Here is a 24,200-nt window from a genome sequence, read left to right on the forward strand (position 1 = left end):
AGCGTTCAATTTGAGAGGACTAGAATATAAAATCAAGGATATAATGTTGAGACTTTATAAGTTACTGGTGAGCCTCACTTATCTAAGAAAGGATGTGCTGACATTGGAGAGGGTTCACAGGAGGTTTATGAAAACGATTCCGGGATTGAAAGCTCATCATACGAGAGGTGTTTGATGGCTCTGGGCCTGCACTCACTGGAATTCAGCAGAATAAGAACATAAGAAATAGCAGGAGTAGGCCATCTGGCCCATTGAGCCTGCCCCGCCATTCAATAAAATTCATGGCTGATCTGTCCGCAAACTCAGCTCCATCTACCTGCCTTTTCCCCATAACCCTTAATTCCCTTACTATATAAAAACATATTTAACTGTATCTTAAATATATTTAGTGAGGAAGCCTCAACTGCTTCCCTGGGCAGAGAATTCCACAGATTCACCACTCTCTGGGAAAAGCAGTTTCTCCTCATCTCCATCCTAAATCTTCTCCCCTGAATCTTGAGGCAATGTCCCCTAGTTCTAGTCTCACCTACCAATGGAAACAACTTTCCTACTTCTATCTTATCTATCCCTTTCAAAATTTTGTATGTTTCTATGAGATCTCCTCTTATTATTCTGAACTCCAAAGAGCATAGTCCCAGGTGAATCAATCTCTCCTCATAGGTTAACTCCTTTATCCCTGGAATCAACCTGTTAAACCTCCTCTGCACTGCCTCCATAGCCAGTATATCCTTCCCCAAGTATGGAGACCAGAACTGCACAGAGGTGCAGCCTCACCGGTACCCTGTATAGTTGCAGCATGACCTCCCTGCTCTTGAATTCAACCCCTCTAGCAATGAAGGCCAACATTCCGTTTGCCTTCTTAATAACCTGTTGTACGAAGGAATTGGTTGTTGACTTCAGAAGGAGTATGGACTGCACAGCCCAATTTACATCGGTGGTGCGCAAGTTGAACAGGTCAAAAGCTTTAAGTTCCTCGGGGTCAATATTACAAATGACCTGACTTGGTCCAACCAAGCAGAGTTCACTGCCAAGAAGGCCCACCAACGCCTTTACTTCCTGAGAAAACTAAAGAAATTTGGGCTGTCCCCTAAAACCCTCACTAATTTTTATAGATGTTCCGTAGAAAGCATTCTTCTAGGGTGCATCACAACCTGGTATGGAAGTTGTCCTGTCCAAGACCGGAAGAAGCTGCAGAAGATCGTGAACACGACGCAGCACATCACACAAACCAATCTTCCGTCCGTGGACTCACTTTACACCACACACTGTCGGAGCAGTGCTGCCAGGATAATCAAGGACACGACCCACCCAGCCAACAGACTTTCTGTCCCTCTTCCCTCCGGGAGAAGGTTCAGGAGCTTGTAGACTCGTACGGCCAGATTTGGGAACAGCTTCTTTCCAATTGTGATAAGACTGCTGAAAGGATCCTGACCCGGATCTGGGCCGTACCCTCCAAATATCCGGACCTGCATCTCGTTTTTTTTTGCACTACCTTACTTCCCATTTTTCTATTTTCAACTTATGATTTATAATTTAATTTTTTAATATTTACTAATTTTAACAATTTTTAATATTTTTAATATTTAATATTTGTAATCCGGGGAGTGTGAAGCACAGAATCAAATATTGCTGTGATGATTGTACGTTCTAGTACCAATTGTTTGGCGACAATAAAGTATAAAGTACCTGCAAGCCAACCTTTTGCAATTCATGAACAAGCACTCCCAAGTCCCTCTGCACAACAGCATGCTGCAATCTTTCACCATTTCAATGATAATTTGCTCTTCTATTATTCCTTCCAAAGTGGATGATCTCACATTTACCAACGTTGTATTCCATCTGGCAGACCTTGGCCCACTCACTTAACCTATCTATATCCCTCTGCAGACTCTCCATATCCTCTGTACAATCTGCTTTTCTACTCAGTTTAGTGTCATCAGCAAATTTTGCTACGCTACACTCAGTCCCCTCTTCCAAATCATCAATGTAAATGGTAAACAGCTGCGGGGCCAGCACCCCACTCACTACTGACTGCCAACCGGAGAAACACCCATTTATACCAACTACCTGCCTTCTATTGGTTAACCAATCCACTATCCATGCCAATACACTTCCTCCGACTCCATGCATCCATATCTTATTTATAAGTTTGTTGTGCGGCACCTTATCGAACGCCTTCTGGAAATCCAAGTATACGACATCCACTGCACTCATTATGTCCTCAAAGAACTCCAGTAAGTTTGTCAAACAGGACCTGTCCTTTCTGAATCCATGCTGCATCTGTCTAATGGTACCGCTCCTTTCTAAATATTTCGCTATTTCTTCCTTAATGACAGCTTCAAGCATTTTCCCTACTACAGATCTTAAGCTAACTGGCCTATAGTTGCCCGTCTTTTGCCTACATCCTTTTTTAAAAAGTGGCGTGACATTTGCTGTCTTCCAATCAGCCGGGACCTGCCCAGAGTTGAGAGAGTTTTGATGGGAATCTCTTTTGAAATCTATCAAATGTTGAAAGGCCTCAGTAGAATGGATGTGGAGAGGATGTTTCCTATGGTGGGGTGCCTAAGACCAGAGGACACAGCCTCAGAATAGAGTGACATCCATTTAGAATGGAGATAAGGAGGTGTTTCTTTAGACAGCAGGTGGTGAATCTGTGGAATTCATTGCCACGGGTGGCTGTGGAGGTAAAGTCTTTATGTTTGTTTAAGGCAGAGGTTGATAGATTCTTACCAATCAGTCAGGGCATGAAGGGATACTGGGAGAAGGCAGGAGATTGGGGCTGAGAGGGAAAATGGACCAAATATGATGAAATGGCAGAGCAGACTTTATGGCCTAATTGTGCTCCTATATCTTCTGGTCTTCAAAAATAGGAATGGCAAGCTTAGTTCAGCTGATTATAACACAACCAGCCTACTCTTAATTATGAGGACGTAGTGGAGAGTTTGGGCTTTGCCAGGTACATTCAATTCCAAACTTCACCACAGCCTTGATTTACACATGGGTCAAAAAGAATCATTTCAGACAGTCTTCGCCATCAACACAGTATTTTACTAGAAAAACTGGTCTTAAATAGGGATGTTCTGTGAGATTGCATAATGCTGGTTAATTTGTTAATTTATTTGTAGTAATATTATTTTATGTGTTATGCATGTGAGTTGTATGTACTGTGTTATGTACCTTGGTTCAGAGCAACATTGTTTCATTAAGCAGTATACATATATAAAGTTGAACAACAATAAACTGAACTTGAATTAGAATACTTAACTCCATTCAAAACTCTTCAAAGGAAGCAATACATGTCTGCAGCAAGACCTAGACAACATTCAGACATGAACAGATTGGTGAACAAGTAACATTTTGCCACAATCTAACTGTCTCCAACAAGAGAGAATCTAAGCATCCATGTTTGGTATTCAGTGACATTGCCAATGCAAACCTCCTTACCATCAACATTATGATTGATCAGCACTGAACAGAAACTCAACAAAACCAAACATATAAATAGAGTAAATAACAGGAATTCTGCAGATGCTGGAAATTCAAGCAACACACATCAAAGTTGCTGGTGAACTCAGCAGGCCAGGCAGCATCTCTAGGAAGAGGTACAGTCGACGTTTCGGGCCGAGACCCTTTGTCAGGACTGATGAAGGGTCTTAGCCCGAAATGTCGACTGTACCTCTTCCTAGAGGTGCTGTCTGGCCTGCTGCATTCACCAGCAACTTCGATATAAATCGAATATCTTCAGGAGCGGGCCAGAGGCTAGACATCGGTGTCATTCTGTCATCTACAAGGCATAGATCAGGATCATGTTGGAATAAACTTCAATTGCCTGGATAGGTACAGTTTCAACAACGATCAAGTAGGTCAAAATCATTTGGGTCAAGAAACCCTGCACTGAGGACAGAATGAGCCGACTCCAACACCTCACAGACTGCTCACATCGTGAGACATCTCCTGCCCCATCTAAAGAGTAAGGCTTCCCCATTGGTTCACCGGTCACCTCGGTGCACAAGCCCAGAGGGGAAGCAAGGCATCTTCGATAGAACTGCCTAAACAATCATGCCAAGCGGAGAAATTAATGTTTAAGACCCCTCTCTTCTTCCTGTCAGCCAGCCCAACAACCATCTTCGCCCATGTTATCTCTTTCATCGTGAACTCTTATTTTCTGCGTAGACCTTAAACTCGACCACCCCTGCCAAAGTGTTTATCAGTCCCTTCAACTATAAATACCGCTTTCAAACTTTAACTGGGTTCCTACCCGCTCGTCACGAGTGAGAATAACTCGGCGCCTTTCCCGCAGGTAGGGGGCGTTGCTGAGCAACCGTGGTGGTAAGGCGCATGCGCCGATCACGCCGCCGTGCCTAGTTGAGCGGTAGTCGGCGGGCATCGGGCCGTTGCTGAGCTACTTCGAGGGTAGGTTGACGGCAATCAGGACCGCGGAGGGCGCGACGCCAGGATGAGCATCCTGCAGAAGATATCGGAAATCGAGGCCGAGGTAATGGGAGGCTGGGGCTGGTCACCGAGAGGGCTGAGACGCCGGGGCAAGCAATTCTAGGGCCTCACCCTGTCCACCGGAGTCTTGGCCCAGTCGGCTACGTTCACGTTGTCCCTCGCTGGCGTTTTACTTTCCTCCTCCTCCAGTTGGGGACACTCATTTTCACGTGGATGTTACTGCGTTTCTTTGGCAGTTAACTGTGGCTGCTCTGATGAACACACGAGACCGATCCCGGTGTTTTGGTGCAGGCTAACTTTATTGCTGGGAGATATAGTCTCATAATCCATTGATTTTTTTTTATTGATAATCTCTTCAAACTAGAATGGTGGCATATTTCCAAGTCGTAATGGTTATTTCGAGTTGATGGGAATCCCTTGCACTTGTTTCTTTTGGGCGCTATTTGGGTGGTACATTTTGCATTATGAAGTTTATTGTCCATTATCCTATCCAGTCTAATTTGGATGACTGCAGGATTGCAGGATGGGTTCACTGCTGACTGCTCCTTGAAATGGTCGATCAAGTCACTTTGCTCATTAGAGTAAAAATCTCAAAAATGGATGAACTCACTCATCCCCTGCTACCCAAAACAAAGCTGAATGAGTCCGTTTGACTTGCGAACATCACCTAGGGCGTTATTCCAAAACTGACAACTGTCCTGTTAACTAAACAAGTAACAGCTGAAGGCCTTCCTTGAGTAATGAATGTTCAACTTCTAAACCCCACTGACTAATGGACGTCTGTAAAAACAGAACCTGTTTGTTATTGAAGAGTATTTCCTTTCAGCCAGACTTTTTCATTGCAGTTCCTGTGTATGACCTGTCCTATCGCTAGGAGAGACCTAGGAGGTGGTGATACACGGTTAGGAGAGGGAAGTCCTTCAGGTTTTTAATAGTTAGTGAGTAAGTATTCTCCTCTCCCTCACTTGATGTAGTGTTAAGTCATGTGCAAGAATTACTGAGAGTAGCAGCTGAGATTTACTCTGTGTTATTAGGGCAGGTGGTGTGGAGTGAAATCCCAAAAATCATTACCTGAAGCAGCTTCTGATTTTATAAAGGCATGCCTGCCTGATTGGTTCCGAGGGAGAGCAGTATGAGGGATGTACTTCATCTCCTTACTGGTCGACCTGTCACAGTGATATGTTGGTTACTGATTAGGAGTGTAGAGATAAAGTTTTGACTTCACTGAGGACAATCTCTGCTGTATGGCACTTTCAGTGGACTAATTGGGAGGAATTCCGAACAAACCCAGCAGTTCAAAGCTGGCCACATATGAGACTTCGTATTCCATCAAAGAGGAGTATGAGGAGTGTTTGATGGCTTTGGCTTTGGGCCTGTACTCTGGAGTTTAAAAGAATGAGGGGGAAATCTCATTGAAACTTGTCAAATATTGAAAAAAATATAATGGATGTGGAGAGGATATTTCCTCTAGTGGGGGAAAAGGGACAGCCTCAGAATAGAGGGATGTCCTTTTATGAAGCAGGATTTCTTTAGCCAGAGGGTGGTGAATCCATGGAATTCATTGCAAGAGGTGGCTGTGGAGGCCAAGCCATTGGGTGTATTTAAAGTGAAGGTTGATAGATTTTTGATTAGTAAGGGTGTTGAGTGTTATGGAGAGAAGGCAAGAGAAAGGGATTGAGAAGGATAAAATATGGGCCATGATGGAACGGTGGAACAGGCTCAATGGGCCAAATGCCCTAATTCTGCTCCTGTGTCTTATGGCCTAAATGCAACAGTGTTGTATTCCACATAACAATCTGATAGGACATATTCAAAGGAATTGTAGAAAATGATACTCGGCATACCAAAACACTGATCTACATACTGGTTGAGCAGTGGAACTATAGATAGTAAAACAATTCCATTAATTGAATGGATTAGTGATCTTGAATTGTCAGATTCAGTTGTGACTGATTTGTAACCACCTTAATTCAGAAGTACCAAGTGAACAGTACACAATTCCCTGAAGTTGTTGCTTTGGTAGAAAATGCTGTTCATGAAATCGGGGAAAGGTTGAAAGCACTGAACTTGGCTAAGACAGCAGTCTCTAACAACATTCTAGCTCCTGGGCTCCTCTGGTTAGCTGTGCTCCAAGCCAATATATTCTAGCACAGCACACACAAAATGCTGGAGGAACTCAGCATGTCAAGCAGCATCTATGGAACTGAATAGACAGTTGACATTTCAGGCCGAGACCCTTCATCAGGATTGAACTTCCAGCATCTGCAGTTTCTCATGTGTTTATATTCTAGTGCAACTGCAATGACATTTGTTCAACCAAGTGAAACATTTTCCAGTAATATTCTGTCCACAAAAAGCATGACAAAGCTAATGTCACTAATATCTTATTTAAATGAGGTGTTTCAACTTATTCTTTCAAAGTGGAAAATGTTGTCAACACTGTTGATCAAGCAACACTGAACTTGCTCATAAGTTAAGTGTTTGGTTTGGGTTTTGCTTTAAACCTCTGTACTAATTTAATGAAATAAGGACAAAAGAGTTGAATTCCGGGGGTATGGTGAGTAGACTATCACTTGTAACAGACTATAGAATCAACAAGCCCTTATTTAAGGTATTTGTTTTCAGTAAGAGGGATTGACTTGGAGAATAAAATGTCACACTTGTTTCAATTAAGCATTACAGTCTTGAAGATTGAATTTGAAGATTTTAAATCCTACAGAACAACAGAAGTTACCTCCCCCATAAATAATTAACTCCTTTAGATAAGTTGGTGATTTTTTCTAATTGGATGATCAATTATCAAAGTAGTATCTGAGTTAGTAGTGATTGTAAAACTACCATCATGTACATATTCACCATTTATTGGTAACAATAACTGAATGATATGATGTAGTAGTTCAATAAATCTCTCCCTTGTTTGTTTTGGATTAGATGGCCAGGACACAGAAAAACAAAGCAACAGCTCACCACTTGGGGCTGCTGAAAGCCCGTCTGGCCAAACTACGTCGAGAGCTCATCGCTCCCAAAGGAGGAGGTGGAGGAGGACCTGGTGAAGGTACTGGATTTGTCTTAGAATTTCTGAGAAAGTGAATTAATGCATTATTATTTGTTCAAATTTAGGATGTTCAGATGTTGATTTTTAACAAGATATTACGTTTAAAGTTCTCAGAGCCATTGTGTATTGTTTAGAGTATCCCACTGTAACTCGTTTCTTGTAGCAGAACAATGCATTTTCATGAGTCATAAAATGAGTGAGGTAATGTACTTGGTGAGAATGTTGTTGGGAAGGACTTTGAAAGAGTAGCTATAGTTGATAAGGGAAGGAATTTGCAGCAGAGTTTAATGATTGAAAGAAGAGGAATAGGACCATGAAAGTATTCCAAAGCAATGTTCAAAGTAAATTTATATTCAAAGTATGTATATGTCACTATATACTATCCTGAGCAAGGCTGGGAATCTTAAGAGAGCGAGTGAAGCTCAGCAAGGGTGGTGGTAAAGGAGGTTGATCAGAAAGTAAACTGCTGGAAGAACTTGGTACTTTAAACAGGATCTGTAGAGGCAAAGAAAGGGCTGATAGTTTGGCTGAGACCCTGCATTGGAACTTGACCTGAAGCATCAACCATCCTTTTGTCTCCACAGACACTGCGTAACCCATTGAGTTCTTCTGGCAGATTTTTCTTTGCTCCAGATTACAGCATCTGCAGGAGTCTTATATCTCCATAATGGAGGCTGACTCTTTCTGTCTCTTTGGGGAAATTAGTAGCTTGGATCAAGCTGCAGTCCCAAGCTTCCTGTCTTCTCGATTTCTCTACCTGCAGTCCCTGAAATCTGCCTGAATGCAGAGGTCTGAATGCTCTTGTCCTTCAACCCCCTGGCAAGGTGTGATGAGGCTTCTGTGGAACTAGGTATATTGCTGAGGTTTTACACAACACCCTTTGAAGGGGAATAAAATCTGATGACCCATGCTGTCTGTCAAAAACTATGGAGGCTTTGCAACAGTTTTTAAATGTCTCATATTAAAATTGCTTTAAATAGTTTGTTTGAATTGCTCTAAAAAAATTATGTCCATTAACACTGAAATAATTTAACACATAAATCTTTGAACATTCAAAGAAAATATCTTGGAAAGTAGGGAAGAACCTATTTGGTAGGGTTGTAAATCCCCACTCAAGTGAATGAAATTGCTGCTCATAAGACGGTGTAAGAGCAGATAGCTCAACGGTGTGGCATTACAAGGAGACGGAGTGTTGAAGAAGGCATTTGGCATGCTGGCTTTCAGTCAGGGTGTTGAATTAAAGAATTGGAATGTTGTATTGCAATTGTTTAAGACATTGGTGAGGCCATATCTGAAGTATCGTGTACAGTTTTAGTTCTCTGTCATAGGAGAGACATTGTTAAGCAGGAACAAGTGAATGATTATTTGAAAGGATGCAGCCAGGATTCAAGGACCTAATTTATAGGAAGAGGTGGGGCAGGTAGGACTTTATTTCTTGGAGTGAGACTGGAAGATTATCTTGCAGAAATGGATAAAATAGTGAGGGGCATAGATAGGGTGAATGCATATTTTTCCCAGGAAAAAGGAATCAAAAATTTGAGGGCGTAGGTTTAAAGTGAGAGGGGAAAGATTTAAAGGGACCTGAAGCACAACTTATTCACGCTGAAGCTTTTATGGAATGAGCCACCTTCGTGTGTTTGGACAGGTATGTGAATGGGAAATATGGTCGTAACGTAGGCAAATGGGATTGGCTTATGTTGGCGAGTTTGATCGCAGGGCAAATAACTATAACAAGTGTTGAGATAACAGAGGTCCTGAACATAACCTGGGAGTAGCTGTCATGCTGGTACTTCATTGAACCACTGGCTGTAGAGAGCTGGAAATGATTTGATAAGTGACAATTTCTAAAACCACGAGGTGATTATGAAATTGATGCAGGTACCTGTAATAGAAACGTAATGTCATTGGAATGAACTGGGGAAGGTACAGCAGAAAGGTGCTCCGCAAGGCTTTATGGTATACAAGATGTTGGTTTTGTATACATTATGGTTTCGTTTAACTACTCATTTCTCAGGGTCTGAGCATCACTGATAAGGCCAGTATTTACTTATTGCCTAATTGTTATTAAGAAATTAGTGGTTCATCACTGCAGTCCTTTTGGTGAAGATACTCTTAGTACAGTTAGGAGTTCTGGGATTTAGAGCCGGTGTTGATGAAGGATTGGCGATACATTTCCAAGTCAGGACACTGACTTGAAGATCACTCCAGAGTTGTTGGTATTTCTTTGATGTCCTTGTCCTTTTCGGTGGTATAGGTTGTGGGTTTGGAGGAGTAGTTGAGTAGTTTAGTCAAGTTAACTACAGGATATAGCCATTGTATGCAAGTGGTGGAGGAATTAATTTTTAGGATGGATTGGATGTCAATAAGTTAGTTGCTTTGCCCTGTGTAGTGTCGAGTTTCTTGAGGATTGATAATGCTGCATTCATCAAGTGAATGCATATTTCATCATGCTCCTGACCTGTGTCTTGTAGCTGGAGAATGACTTTGTTGTCAGTAGGTAAGTAACTTGATGCAAGATAGCTAGTCTCTGACTCTCATTTACAGCTACAAAACATGCAAAGCGGGTTAATTTTTTGGTTTTTTTTTTACCCCCGAGGTATTGATGGTAGGGAACTTGTCAATGGTAATTCCATTAAATGTTAAAGATAGTTAATCAGACTTGTTGGAGATGGCTATTGCCTGCTGCTTTTTTGTGGCACAAATTAAAAGATGTTCTTGTATAATTTTGATGAATTGTTATGCTAATATGTTTTTATTGATCTCTCTTTCTCTTTCTGTTGTTGATGCTAGGGTTTGATGTGGCAAAGACTGGGGATGCCCGGATTGGGTTTGTGGGTTTCCCTTCTGTTGGGAAATCTACACTACTAAGTAATCTGGCTGGAGTGTACTCTGAAGTGGCAGCCTATGAGTTTACTACTTTGACCACTGTACCAGGAGTGATTCGCTATAAAGGAGCTAAGATACAGGTACGATGTGATTTGTAATTGTAGGCAGAGTTAAGTTATGCAATATTTGGTTATATTTCTGAGCTCACTAACAATATGTGAGCTTAGAATTGTAAATGTCGGTTCATTTTCCCCTCTGGTGTGTTTAAGGAGCTTCAGTTTACTACAGTCAACAGAAAGTATTTAGCCATGATAACACATTACCTTTTAACTGTGTGATGGAAGCAGTAACATGAGGGAGAACACTATTAAACATGCTGTATAAACTGTATTTTGTAAAACCATTTGGAAGTTGTATGGAACACAAGCATCTGCTTGAAAACCAGAGATGGTAGATGATGTTGGGACAGAACTTGAAGACACTTTATCTGATTTTGTTGTCACGTACCCCATGACGGGAATAAAGAACCAGCAGAAATGGAAAACACTTTGGAGTCCAGTATTGCTATTAACTAATAATATTTATTAGTAACTACACAATACAGTATTATAAATGTAGATAAATCAGACAGGTTAGCGATAATTATATATAAGTAAGTATATCAGTAAGTGTGAAAATATATGAAAAACAAGTTTCTTCAAGTCTAGGGGTAAAAAGATACAGTCTTACGATGATGAGTAAAGTTCATTTCAGTTCGTGGTATTGAATTGAGTAGTGATGGAGAAGGATTTGAGTCTTCAGGTGAGCTGACGCCGTCGATCTTCTCATTGAACTCCGAAATCCTTTAAAAGTCACTGACTGTGACTTGAACAAAGGGGACCGGTTTTCTGTGGTGGAGCTACCACCCAGGCAAGGGTGGACACATGGAATCACTCTCGACCAGTCAGTGCCTTTTCCTTTCACTGCAAGAGCCACTGATCGATCTGCCTGATCGATCCTCCAAAAATGCACTTTTTCTGCGGGCACAACAAAGCTCATTCAGTGTCCAAAACATGTGTCTGAGGTCTATATCATCTGACCTCCTATTTATCTCACCATACTGGATACCAGCTGTCACTTAAATAACTCCTCCTTCCTCTCTCTGTGTAAGAAATGCAAGCAAGCAAATGTCCTTGAAGGAAGTATAAACAACCTGTGAGCATTGTGCAATACCATAAGATTATAGGAGCAGAATTAGGCCATTTGGCCCATCAATCTGCTCTGCTATTTCATCATGGCTGATCCAGTTTTCCTCTTCAGCCCCAATCTCCTGCCTTTCTTCCCATGTCCCTTCATTCCCTGAGCAATCAAGAATCTATCAACCTCTGTCTTAATTATAGATAAAGACCTGTGGCAATGAATTTCACAGATTTGCCACTCTCTGGCTAAAGAAATTCCTCCTCATCTTCTTTCTAAAAGGATGCTCCTCTATTCTGAGGCTGTGTCCTCTGACCTTCGACTCTCCCACTATAGGAAACATTCTCTACACGTCCACTCTATCAAGGCCTTTCACCATTCAATAGGTTTTAATCAGGTCACCCCTCATTCTTCTAAATTCTAGTGCATACAGCCCAGAGCCATCAAATGTTCTTCATCTGACAAGCTGTTTGATCCTGGAATCATTTTTGTGAACCTTCTTTGAAATCTCTTCAGTTTCAGCACATCCTTTCTAAGAAAAAGGGCCCAAAGCTGCTCACAATATTCCAAATGAGGGCTCACTAGTGCTTTATAAAGTCTCGATATTAAATTCTTGCTTTTATATTCTGGTTCTCTTGAAATGAATGCTAACATTGCATTTGCCTTCCTCACCACAGACTCAACCTGCAAATTAACCTTTAGGGAATCCTGTATAAGGACTCCCAAATCTTTTGCGCCTCAGATTTTCAAATTTTCTCTCCCTTGGGAAAATACTCAACCCTTTCATTTCTTCTGCCGAAGTGTATGACCATACATTTCCCAACATTGTATTCCATCTGCCACTTCTTTGCCCATTCTTCTGTAGCCTCTATTTCCTCAAAGCTACCTGCCCTTTCACCTATCTTCATATTGTCTGAAAACTTTGCAACAAAGCCATCAATTCCATCATCCAAATCATTCACATATAACGTAAAAAGATTTGGTCCCACGCAGACCCATGTGGAACACTACTAGTTACCGGCAGCCAACCAAAGCTTCATTTATTTCCAGTCTTTGCCTCCTGCCAGTCAGACACTGCTTTATCCATGCTTGAATCTTTCCTGTAATACCATGGGCTTGTAGCTTGTCTAACACTTTGGACACTTACCGTTTTAAATGTGCTTGTCTTTCTGCTCAGCTGCTTGACCTTCCGGGTATCATTGAAGGAGCCAAAGATGGCAAAGGCCGTGGGCGACAAGTTATTGCTGGTAAGCTTTAGAAGTTTTGACATATGATTAAAGATCAAGTCTGTCTTAAGAGCAAAAAAAAATGGTCTGAATATTTCTTTATTATTCCAGCATACCTGGTGTGCATAAGAAGGCACAATGTAACCAGTAATATTTTTTTCTTTCAGTGGCTCGAACCTGCAACTTAATCTTGATCGTACTCGATGTGCTGAAGCCTTTGGTACACAAGAAAATAATTGAGAATGAGGTGGAAGGATTTGGAATCCGTCTTAACAAGCAGCCTCCCAACATCGGGTTCAGGAAGAAGGACAAGGGAGGCATTAATCTGACCTCCACGGTGGGTGATAATAATTGATTATGAAGTTTGAAACAGGATCAAAATTCCACAAAGTTGTGAACCAATTTGATCTGCCTGGAGGGTGTGGGATGGAAAAGACCTCAGTGGAAATTGATTGAAACAGTGGTTTGGTGTTTGTTATGGTTGTGATGGGTTACACTGTTCTATTATCCGTGAATATGGTGGTCTTTAAATCTCATAGTGCAATATCAGCAAACGAAGACTTGGAAAGTTCATTTAGAATCATTGAGTTATTCAGCACAGAAACAAGCCTTTTGGCCCAACTGGTCATATCAATTAAGGTGCTTTGCTGAGCTGGTCCTGTTTTCCTGCATTTGGCCCATATCATTTCAAGTCATTTCCATACATGAACCTGTCTAAAAGTCTTTTAATTGCTGTTATTGTATCTGCCTTGATCACTCACTCTGGCATCGTTTAATAAACCCACCAACCCTGGTATGGAAAAACCTGCCTTCTGCATTTCCCCACCATCCACTCCATGCTCAAAGCGGTTTGTACACAAATACTCCTCCCCCACCCCATTACAAAAACAATAAAGTTTCTTCAGCCTGATTGAAGGCCACTGCAATGTTACTGTTGGCGGTCCACATGATAAAGAGGTAGGTGTAACATATTTTTCCTCCTCCTGGAGTATTTCAATTACTGCTTTACAACCCTCGTTGGTGCCTTTCTTGTCATCATTTTTCTGCTCTGCTGTGTTGGGAGCTAATAATTGACTTCTCTTTCTCAAGAATTAAACAAAAATGTAGCAGATCGGCTAGGAAATCTATGGATGTGTATATAATTATACACAAGATTTAACCTCTGACTGTAGTGCTCCTATTTGGAATCCCTAATTCTAAATCATACGCATCTGCATCAAGTGTTTATGGTGAACTTAGCACTTAACACAGCACTTAAGCTTGCAGGTTCAACCAGTTCTATTTTTATGCCAAGCCTTTATGTTCCTTATGCCAAGAAACATTATACAATAGTTACTTACAGGATGATCTCCAGGCTCTGTCTGTGATCAAATGCCCTGATAAGTCACTGAGTCACAAAAAAGGCTAAAGTGGCAATGCCTTTAAGAACTCTTCCAGCAAAAGATTGAGTTAGCACAAACATGTAACTGCAGATGAGCTGAAGAATTAACTGCTGTGATGTTTCATCTTCTGACATCCATCTTTTATTACTTGGCAAAAATGCAAATACAACATCTTGGGATGTGTTTAGTTACATATATACATGTTTTCCTTTGTGTAGTGTGTGCAGTCCGAGCTGGACATGGAAACTGTGAAAAGTATCCTAGCTGAATATAAAATCCACAATGCTGATGTTACATTACGCAGCGACGCAACAGCAGATGACCTGATTGATGTGGTGGAGGGTAATCGGTAAGTGTTATGTATTGACATCTGCATCAGGTGTTCTTGAACTGAAAGACATACGATTATTTAAATAGAGAGGGAATTCAAATGAGGGATCTTGGTGCTGTTGTCTATGATGTATTGACCTTGAGCAGGGATTCCCAATCTTTTTTTATGCCATGAATCAATACCATTAAGCAAGGGATCTGACTTGGAGATTAAAAATAGAGGATCTACATCTGGAGTACAGTGTATGTGGATGGAAATCAAAGACTTGCAGATGCTGGACATCTGAAATAAAGGCAAAAATTGTTGGAAACGTTGTACAGGTCAAGACTGGATATATGGAAAGAGAAACAGAGTTAACACTATGCAGAGGACCCTTATCAGAAACGTGTACATTTTTGGTCCTCATTCGAAAAAGGATATGCTAGAGATGGAAGCTGCCCAGAAGAGATTCACTAGGCTAACTCCTGAAATGAGAGAGTTAGATTAAATACTCTTTGGAGTTTATAAGCATGGGGGATGATCTTGTTGAAACATAAAAGAGATCTTGAGGGGACAAGAGTGTGTAGATGTTGAGATGTTCCTCACTAGGGGGAGGAAATCGAATGAGGGACAATTTAAAAGAAAAGAGGGCAATCATATAAAGTAAGAAGATAAGAAATAGGAGCAGGAGTAGGCCACCTGGCCTGTCGAGCCTGCTCCGCCATTCAATAAGATTGTGGCTGATCTGGCCATGGACTCATCTCCACCTACTTTCTTTTTCCTCATAACCCTTAATTCCAATAAAATTGAATTGGAGAGGGTGGTGAAGCTGTGGAATTCTCTAACCAGAGGGTTGTGGAGGTGAGATCACTAGAGATGTTTAAATAGTAGGTGGATGCATTTTTTTAGAACACTTCTGAAGTGATGGCAATGGAGAGCTTGCATAGGAGTGGAGGCCTAGGGCAGATCAGTGATGAGCATTATGGAATGGGGAGTAGGTTTGAGGGGCTGGGCCTGCTCTTGTTCTGTGTTTTTTATGTATTTGGGTTGCTAACCCAGTAAAGCACTGATTTCATGGTGCATTGTGATCTATTTCACATACCATAACTGACAGACCTTTGTCAATGGCTCATTTGCCTAGGCTGTTAGAAGCTCCAAAGCATTCAGGAGGAAGAATAAGGGAGGTATTGATCTGAAATCCATGTTGAGTGATAAGAATTAATTAAAAAAATGTTGAAACTGGATTAAAATTGCACAAAGGTAAACTAATTTGATCATCATGAACGGTGTGAGGTATAGTGTAAAAGATCTCACTGGAAACTGATTGAAACAGGTCCAGACCCTTTCATCATTGTATCCTAACAAATCTACCCTCGGCCGTCTCTAAAGGAAAACAGTGACAACTTCTCCAGTCTGTCTGTTCAACTGTAGTGCCTCACTCAGGATCCATTTTCATAATTCCTTTCTGGGCTGTCACTAATGCCTTCACTTTACTGATTGTGGACTTCAGGGAGGGTAAGGCGAAGGTACGTATACTAATTCTCATAGAGGGATCAGAAGTGGAGAAACTCAGCATTTTCAAGTTCCTGGGTGTCAAAATCTGAGGACCTAACCTGGTCCCAACATATTGGTGCAGTTGTAAAGAAGGCAAGACAGTGTCTATACTTCATTAGGAGTTTGAAGAGATTTGGTATGTCAACAAATACACTCAAAAACTTCTATAGATGTACAGTGGAGAGCATTCTGACAGGCTGCATCACTGTCTGGTATTGGGGGGGGAGGTGGTGGCTACTGCACAGGACCGAAAGAAGCTACGTAGGGTTGTAAATTTAGTCCGCTCCATCTTGAGCGCTAGCCTACAAGGTACCCAGGACATCTTCAAGGAGCAGTGTTTCAGAAAGTCAGCAACCATTATTAAGGCCCTCCAGCACCCAGGGCATGCCCTTTTCTCACTGTTACCATCAGGTAGGAGGTACAAAAGCCTGAAGGCATACACTTAGCAATTCAGGAACAGCTTCTTCCCCTCTGCCATCAGATTCCTAAATGGACATTAAAAATCTGTTTTTTGCATGATTTTTAATCTATTCGGAATAGGTATACTGTAATTGATTTACTTTTTTTTTCTTCTATATTATGTATGGCATTGAACTGCTGCTAAGTTAACAAATTTCACAACACATGCCGATGAAAATAAACCTGATTCTGATTCTGTTCCTCTAATATTGTGTCCACAATTTGGGGTAGTATAATGACCTTTACTTGGGGCACCACTGCTCAGTACAAGAGGACATGGCTTTAAGATAAGGGGTGGGAAGTTCAAGGGGGATATTAGAGGAAGGTTTTTTACTCCGAGAGTGGTTGGTGTGTGGAATGCACTGCCTGAGTGAGTGGTGGAGGCACTAGTGAAATTTAAGAGACTACTAGACAGGTATATGGAGGAATTTAAGGTGGGGTGTTATATGGGAGGCAGGGTTTAAGGGTCGGCACAACATTGTGGGCCGAAGGGCCTGTACTGTGCTGTACTGTTCTATGTTCTATTTACATTGGTCTGTTAATCTAGCAGCCAACCAGCATGCCTTTGATTCACATCGAAATCAAAGGAGCAAGAGGGCTGTAAAATGGTCAAAGTCTTTCTCCTAGAATACTAAAACTAGGTGACATAAACGTAAGGTGAGAGGTATGAGGAGAAACCTATGTGGTCAACAGGAGAACATGCAAACTTCATATAGACAGCAAAGTCGTTGCTAAGCCACCTTCATTAATCATGGCTTTCAGTACAGGAGTTGGGATGTTATGTTGCAACTGTTGCTTGGAGCATTGTACAAAGTTCTGGTCACCCATCTAAAAGGAAGGATGTCATTAAGTTGGAAAGGCTGCAGAAAAAAATCACAAGGATGTTACCAGGAGGGCTTGAGTTATAAGGAGGGAGTGGAGAGACCAGGGCTAGAGCACGTGGAAGGCTGAGGGATGACTTTGCATATAATCATGAAGGGTATAGGTAAGGTGAATAGTCACTGTCTTAATCCCAGGGTAGGGGTGTCTAAAACTAGAGGACATAGATTTAAGGTGGGAGGGGGAGAAATTTAAAAAGGACCTGAGGAGCAACATTTTCACACAGAGGATGATGGGTAAATGGACTGACCTGCTAGAGGAATCTGTAGACAGGTACAATTCCAATGTTTAAAGGACATTTGAACAGGTATGTGGATCAGAATGTTTCAAAGGGATAAAGGCCAATTGCCAATTAACTCAAAAATTGACAAGAACGAGTTGGGCCTGTTCTAGAAAATCTTGACTTTTATTTATCCTTGTCAGAAATGTGAGATTACATACATTAGGAGTCTTATTTGTAAATCATAAGAATGATGTGACACTGAAATGGGTCCTTCTGCCACCATATCCACGTTGACGATCAAGCACCCATCTATACTAATATGATGTATTGGCCCTTGGTGTTAATAGTTTTGGTGCCTTGCATTTTAAGTGCTCACTTAGATATTTTATACATGTGAGCATCTTCTCTGCAGTGCCTCTTTTCTATAATAATGCCAAGCAGACTTGTGTGCATTTCGCTAGGTGTGGTCTAAATCATCTTCATTTCAGATTTAGAAAAGCTTCCAAAATAAAATGCTCATGCCATAGATCATAAGCGCAGAAAGACCTTCAGTTCACCATGACAATTGCAGGCATCCATCTACATTAATTCTATTTCCAAGCACTTAGTACTTAAAAATGTCATGAGATTCCTATCTCATGTAGTATGTCCCTGATTTCATCAAGGTGAAAAGCTTAACCTTTAAACCTCTTCCCCCTTGCCCTAATCTGGATTCTCACACCTGTTATGTGAAAAGTTTCTCACAATCCTCTTTGAGTCTCATAATTTTTGGAAACCAGTCAGATTCCCATTAACCTCTTCTGCTCCAAGGAAACCAAACTCATTTTATCTAATATTTCCTTATAAGTGAAATGCTGCATCCTTGCCAACAACCTGGTGAATTCTCCTCTAAACCCTGTCCAGTGCAATTACATCCTACCTTAGTGTGGTGACCAGGATTATACACACTGAAACAGTCACTGAAGCAATGTTTTAAAACTGTACTTAGTCTCCCTGCCTTTATATTATGTACCCCAGTTTATGTTATACCTTGTGTGCTGCCACCTTATCTATTTATCTATCCATCCCTCCCTTTGGACTGCAGTAGGAAACTGGAGCACCCAGAGAAAACCCACACATTCCACAGGGAGTAGGTACAGACTCCATAAAGATGACGTTGGAATAAACGCTGAACTTCAGTGCCCCAAGCTATAATAGTATCATAAGACATAGGAGCAGAAGTAGGCCATTTGGCCCATCGAGATGCTCCACCATTCAATCATGGGCAGATCTAATTCTTCCAGTCAACCCCATTCCCCTGCCTTCCAGAACGAGGGGTCACAGTTTGAGGATAGAGGGGAAGCCTTTTAGGACCGAGATTAGGAAAAACTTCTTCACACAGAGAGTGGTGAATCTGTGGAATTCTCTGCCACAGCAAACTGTTGAGGCCAGTTCATTGGCTATGTTTAAGAGGGAGTTAGATATGGCCCTTGTGGCTACAGGGGTCAGGGGGTATGGAGGGAAGGCTGGGTTCTGAGTTGGATGATCAGCCATGATCATAATAAATGGCGGTGCAGGCTCGAAGGGCCGAATGGCCTACTCCTGCACCTATTTTCTATGTTTCTCCCCATACCCTTTGATGCCCTGGCTAATCAAGAACCTATTGATCTCTGCCTTAAATGCACCCAATGACTTGGCCTCCACAACCACTCGTGGCAACAAATTCCACAGATTTACCACCCTCTGACTAAAGTAATTTCTCTGCATCTCTGTTCTAAATGGACATCCTTCAATCATGAAGTCGTGCCCTCTTGTCCTAGATTCCCCTACAATGGGAAATAAATAAAATCAGGAGCCCAAAACTGCATACAATACTGGTCTCACAGGTGCCTTATAGAGCCTCAAGTGTGGTCTCACAGGTGCCTTATAGAGCCTCAACATCACATCCCTGCTCTTATATTTTATACCTCTCGAAATGAATGCCGACATTGCATTCACCTTCTTCACCACCGACTCAACCTGGAGGTTAACCTTTAGAAACATAGAAAACCTACAGCACAATACAGGCCCTTCAGCCCACGAAGCTGTGCCAGACATGTCCTTAGCTGAGAAATTACCTAGGATTACCCATAGCCCTCTATTTTCCTGAGCTCCATATACCTGTCCAGGAGTCTCTTAAAAGACCCTATCGTATCTGCCTCCACCGCTGTCACCGGCAGCCCATCCCACACACTCACCACTCTCTGCGTTTGTAAAAAAAAAACACTTACACCTGATATCTCCTCTGTACCTACTTCCAAGCACCTTAAAACTGTGCCCTCTCGTGCTAGCCATTTCAGCCCTGGGAAAAAGCCTCTGACTATCCACACGATCAATGCCTCTCATCATCTTATATACCTCTCTCAGGTCACCTCTCATCCTCTGTCGCTCCAAGGTAAAAAGGCCGAGTTCACTCAACCTATTCTCATAATGCATGCTCCCCAATCCAGGCAACATCCTTGTAAATCTCCCCTGCACCCTTTCTATAATTTCCACATTCTTCCTATAGCGAGGCAACCAGAACTGAGTACAGTACTCAAAGTGGGGTCTGACCAGGGTCCTATATAGCAGCAACATTACCTCTCAGCTCCTAAACTCAATCCCACAATTGATGAAGGCCAATGAACCATATGCTTTCATAACCACAGAGTCAACCTGCACAGCAGCCTCGAGTGTCCTATGGACTTGGACCTCGAGATCCCTCTGATCCTCCACACTGCCAGGAGTCTTACTGTTAGTACTATATTCTGTCATCAAATTTGACCTACCAAAATGAACCACCTCACACTTATCTGGGTTGAACTCCATCTGCCACTTCTCAGCCTGTTTTTGCATCCTATCAATGTCCTGCTGTAACCTCTGACAGCCTTCCACACTATCCACAACACCGCCAACCTTTGTGTCATCACCAAATTTATTAACCCATTCCTCCAGTTCTTCATCCAGGTCACTTATAAAAAAATCATGAAGAGTAGGGGTCCCAGAACAGATCCCTGAGGCACACCACTGGTGACCGACCTTCATGCAGAATATGACCCTTCTACAGCCACGCTGCCTTCTGTGGGCAAGCCAGTTCTGGATCCACAAAGTAATTTCCCCTTGGATCCCATGCCTCTTTACTTTCTCAATAAGTCTTGCATGGGGTACCTTGTCAAATGCCTTGCTGAAATCCATATACACTACATCTACTGCTCTATCATCATCAATCTGTTTAGTCACATCCTCGAAAAATTCAACCAGGCTCGTAAGGCACGACCTGCCTTTGACAAAACCATGCTGACTATTCCTAATCATATTATGCCTCTCCAAATGTTCATAAATCCTGCCTCTCAGGACCTTCTCCATCAACTTACCAACCACTGAAGTAAGATTCACTGGTCTATAATTTCCTGGGCTATCTCTACTCCCTTTCTTGAATAAAGGAACAACATCCGCAACCCTCCAATCCTCCAGAACCTCTCCCATCCCCATTGATGATGCAAAGATCATCGTCAGAGGCTCAGCAGTCTCCTCCCTTGCCTCCCACAGTAGCCTGGGGTACATCTCGTCTGGTCCTGGTGACTTATCCAACTTGACGCTTTCCCAAAGCTCCTGCACTTCCTCTTTCTTAATATCTACATGCTCAAGCTTTTCAGTCCGCTGCAAGTCATCCCTACAAACGCCAAGATCCTTTTCTGTAGTGAATACTGAAGCAAAGTACTCATTAAGTATGTCTGCTATCTCCTCTGGTTCCATACACACTTTTCCACTGTCACACTTGATTGGTCCTATTCTCTCACGTATTATCCTCTTGCTCTTTACATAGAATGCCTTGGGGTTTTCCTTAATCCTGTCCACCAAGGCCTTCTCATGGCCCCTTCTTTAAGGTATCCTGCACAAGGACTCCCAAGTCCCTTTGCATCTCTGCATTTTGAATTCTCTCTCCATCTAAATAATAGTGTGTCCATTTATTTCTTCCACCGAAGTGAATGAGCATACACTTTCCAACTCTAACTGCTGTGTTACCATGGTGCCTTCGTGGATTTTTGTCTTGTATTCACTGAAGCATTATTATTCATTGTATATGTCCTATCCATATTATTCTTCCCCAAAGTGTTACCTCACTTATCAGGATTAAATTCCATCTGTCTTAGTTTGTCCATTTTATCCTCCTGTAACATAAGATTATCTTCTTCAGTAGAGCAACACCATCAATTCAAAATCAGCTTGAGTTGATATTTTAATTTGTGGTGTACTTGCAATCTGAGAGCATTTTGTTCTTATATCCCACATGGACTCGCATCTACATATAAATAATCTGTATCCCTCTTCTTACTACCAAAATGTACAACCTCAATTGGTTAGTTTATTAATATTCTTTAATGTGCCAGTATAATTGAGTGAATTTACAAGTCACTAATTTGATGATATCTGCAATTTAGACGTGGTGTTCTCGAGTTTAGATTGTTAATATGAGCTGTGGAACACAACTACCATTGCAAATATGGATGAGAGAATCTGAAGCAACCAGGCATCTGCTGGGGGAATACAGTGGGCTGAACAGCATATGGACAGGAGGCTGGTGGTTGGGGGAGGGGTAAGAATTGTTGATTGTTCAGACTGAACCAGGATTGAGCTTTGTTTAGAATGAAGCAGGGCTTTAAGACCTTCCTGGTGGGGGACGAAGGTGCATAAAGACTGAGAGATCTATATTGCAGAAAGAAGTAAATGATGCAGAGCTTTGACTGAAGTGTTGACAGTCTCTTTCTGCCCACATGTGCTACTTGATGTGCTGAGTTCCTCTGGCAGATTGTTGTACCACTGCAAACATCAACCTTTTACTTTCACTCTGTGCATTTTGTTCTTAATCCATTCTGCTCTTTGCCATCTGGCTTTGCAATCTCTGTGATTCATTATCTAAGTCAGTGGCCCCCAACCTCCAGGCCGCAGACCGATACAGGCCGCGAAGCGTGCAGTGGCAGCCGAGACGCATCCAGCACATCTTTAAGAAAAAAGCTGAAAAAAACAAGCTATTTAATTAGGTGCCGCTCGGCACGTAAATGTTGGCCCAGATCAGAGGTGATTGCTGATTTCACTTGCTCTACGCAATCGGCAATCGCCTCTGGAGGTTGGGGACAACTGATCTAAGTGATTGAAAATCTAGAGATAATGCATTATTACCATTGACTACTCCTGTTACTTCAATGTTCAATATGTTTAGTTTTGTAAGATGTTACAATTTGAAATCTATGGAGTTCCTTTGGATTACTTAATGCGCTATGTAAATTATCAAACACTAAAGTTATTATCTGAACATCTAGAATATTAAGAGCCAGTACCTAATTTAAAAATGAATACCTAGACAATTTTAACTGAAGTAATTGCATGTGGCGATAGTGTTGAAACTTTATCTGTAGACTCGATGTCCTATTTTCTCCACTACAGGGTGTATATCCCATGCATATATGTTCTAAACAAAATAGACCAGATCTCTTTGGAGGAGCTGGATATAATTTATAAAATACCACACTGCGTACCAATTTCCGCACATCACCGTTGGAACTTCGATGATCTCTTGGAAAAAATATGGGATTACTTGCACCTTGTTCGGATGTAGGTACCATTTGAATGGGAATAATAATCCAATGCTGTTTTTGTTGGGATTCTTAAATATTAAATGGACTGAAATTTTATTATTTCAGTTACACCAAACCCAAGGGACAGTTACCTGATTACACTTCCCCAGTTGTGTTACCACATCGAAGAACTACAGTTGAGGATTTCTGCATGAAAATTCATAAAAACCTAATTAAGGAATTCAAATAGTAAGTAATCCTTCCTTAATTATCATAGCCAAAGTGTTTGATAAAGAATGTGACACACAAGTTTAGGATTGCATGATGAAAGAAGTGCTATTTGTCTTCTGTTCCAGTGCTCTGGTGTGGGGTTCGTCTGTGAAATATAATCCACAGAAGGTTGGCAAGGACCATGTGCTGGAAGATGAGGATGTAATTCAGATAGTCAAGAAGTAAATTGGGACATTATTTCTATTCTTCAAAGTTCATTTCTTAAATCAACTCCCTGGTGGTAACAGTGTTTTGTCATATGGTGCATGAAACACTTCCGGTTGTGATCGTGTCTGGTACTTCCCTTTATTCAATCTGCAGCCAAAGTGTTTCATTCAAAATAGTTGCATATGTAGAAACAAAAGGTTCTTGACTTTAAACACGTGTATAATTCAGCCAATAAAAGACTATTGGGATAACGGGATTGCATCTAATGATTTGACATTATTAAAATAAGTACTTATGTTTTTATAGCTTCTTTTGGCATGTGGGTTAAAGACATTCAATTGAATTGAAAATTCTTGTTGCTTTCCCTCTCTAGAGGTTCGTTGATGAGAAAAGTGGCTACTTGGTCACTAATTTTCTTTGTAGGATAAGGGGTATCAAAGCTCAATATCTAGTCTTTTCTGTGCAATTAATGGTTTAGTTAGACTGTCATATCCAAATTCGTACATTGATTTAAATGAAGTACAGCTGTCTCTGGTATGAAAACAACGTTTTTTTTAAAAGGGCCTTGTATAATAGTAACAATGCTTGTTAATCTGCCATTTCTTCATGAGGGGTGGCGTGGGGAAGGTAGCAGGCAGTATTTAATG

General features: G+C 41.5%; 1 protein-coding gene across 1 annotated transcript; it reads left to right on the forward strand.

Annotated features, from left to right (window-relative positions):
- Positions 1-4,347: 4,347 nt before the first annotated feature.
- On the forward strand, positions 4,348-23,804 carry drg1 (developmentally regulated GTP binding protein 1). Its single transcript, XM_063031376.1, has 9 exons — positions 4,348-4,495; positions 7,384-7,507; positions 10,298-10,473; positions 12,687-12,756; positions 12,903-13,072; positions 14,336-14,466; positions 22,985-23,152; positions 23,242-23,364; positions 23,472-23,804. The coding sequence occupies exons 1-9, from the start codon at positions 4,457-4,459 to the stop codon at positions 23,569-23,571; spliced, it is 1,101 nt and encodes a 366-aa protein (XP_062887446.1). The 5' UTR covers positions 4,348-4,456; the 3' UTR covers positions 23,572-23,804.
- Positions 23,805-24,200: the final 396 nt, after the last annotated feature.

The sequence above is a fragment of the Mobula hypostoma genome, chromosome 23 (genome assembly GCF_963921235.1).
Source record: "Mobula hypostoma chromosome 23, sMobHyp1.1, whole genome shotgun sequence".
NCBI classification, from domain to species: Eukaryota; Metazoa; Chordata; class Chondrichthyes; order Myliobatiformes; family Myliobatidae; genus Mobula; species Mobula hypostoma.

Coding starts and splice junctions, on each gene's coding strand:
- drg1 (XM_063031376.1), top strand. CDS start 4,457: ATGAGCATCCTGCAGAAGATATCGGAAATCGAGGCCGAG. Junction 10,474..12,686: donor ATAAAGGAGCTAAGATACAG/GTACGATGTGAT, acceptor CTTTCTGCTCAG/CTGCTTGACCTTCCGGGTAT. Junction 13,073..14,335: donor GCATTAATCTGACCTCCACG/GTGGGTGATAAT, acceptor TCCTTTGTGTAG/TGTGTGCAGTCCGAGCTGGA.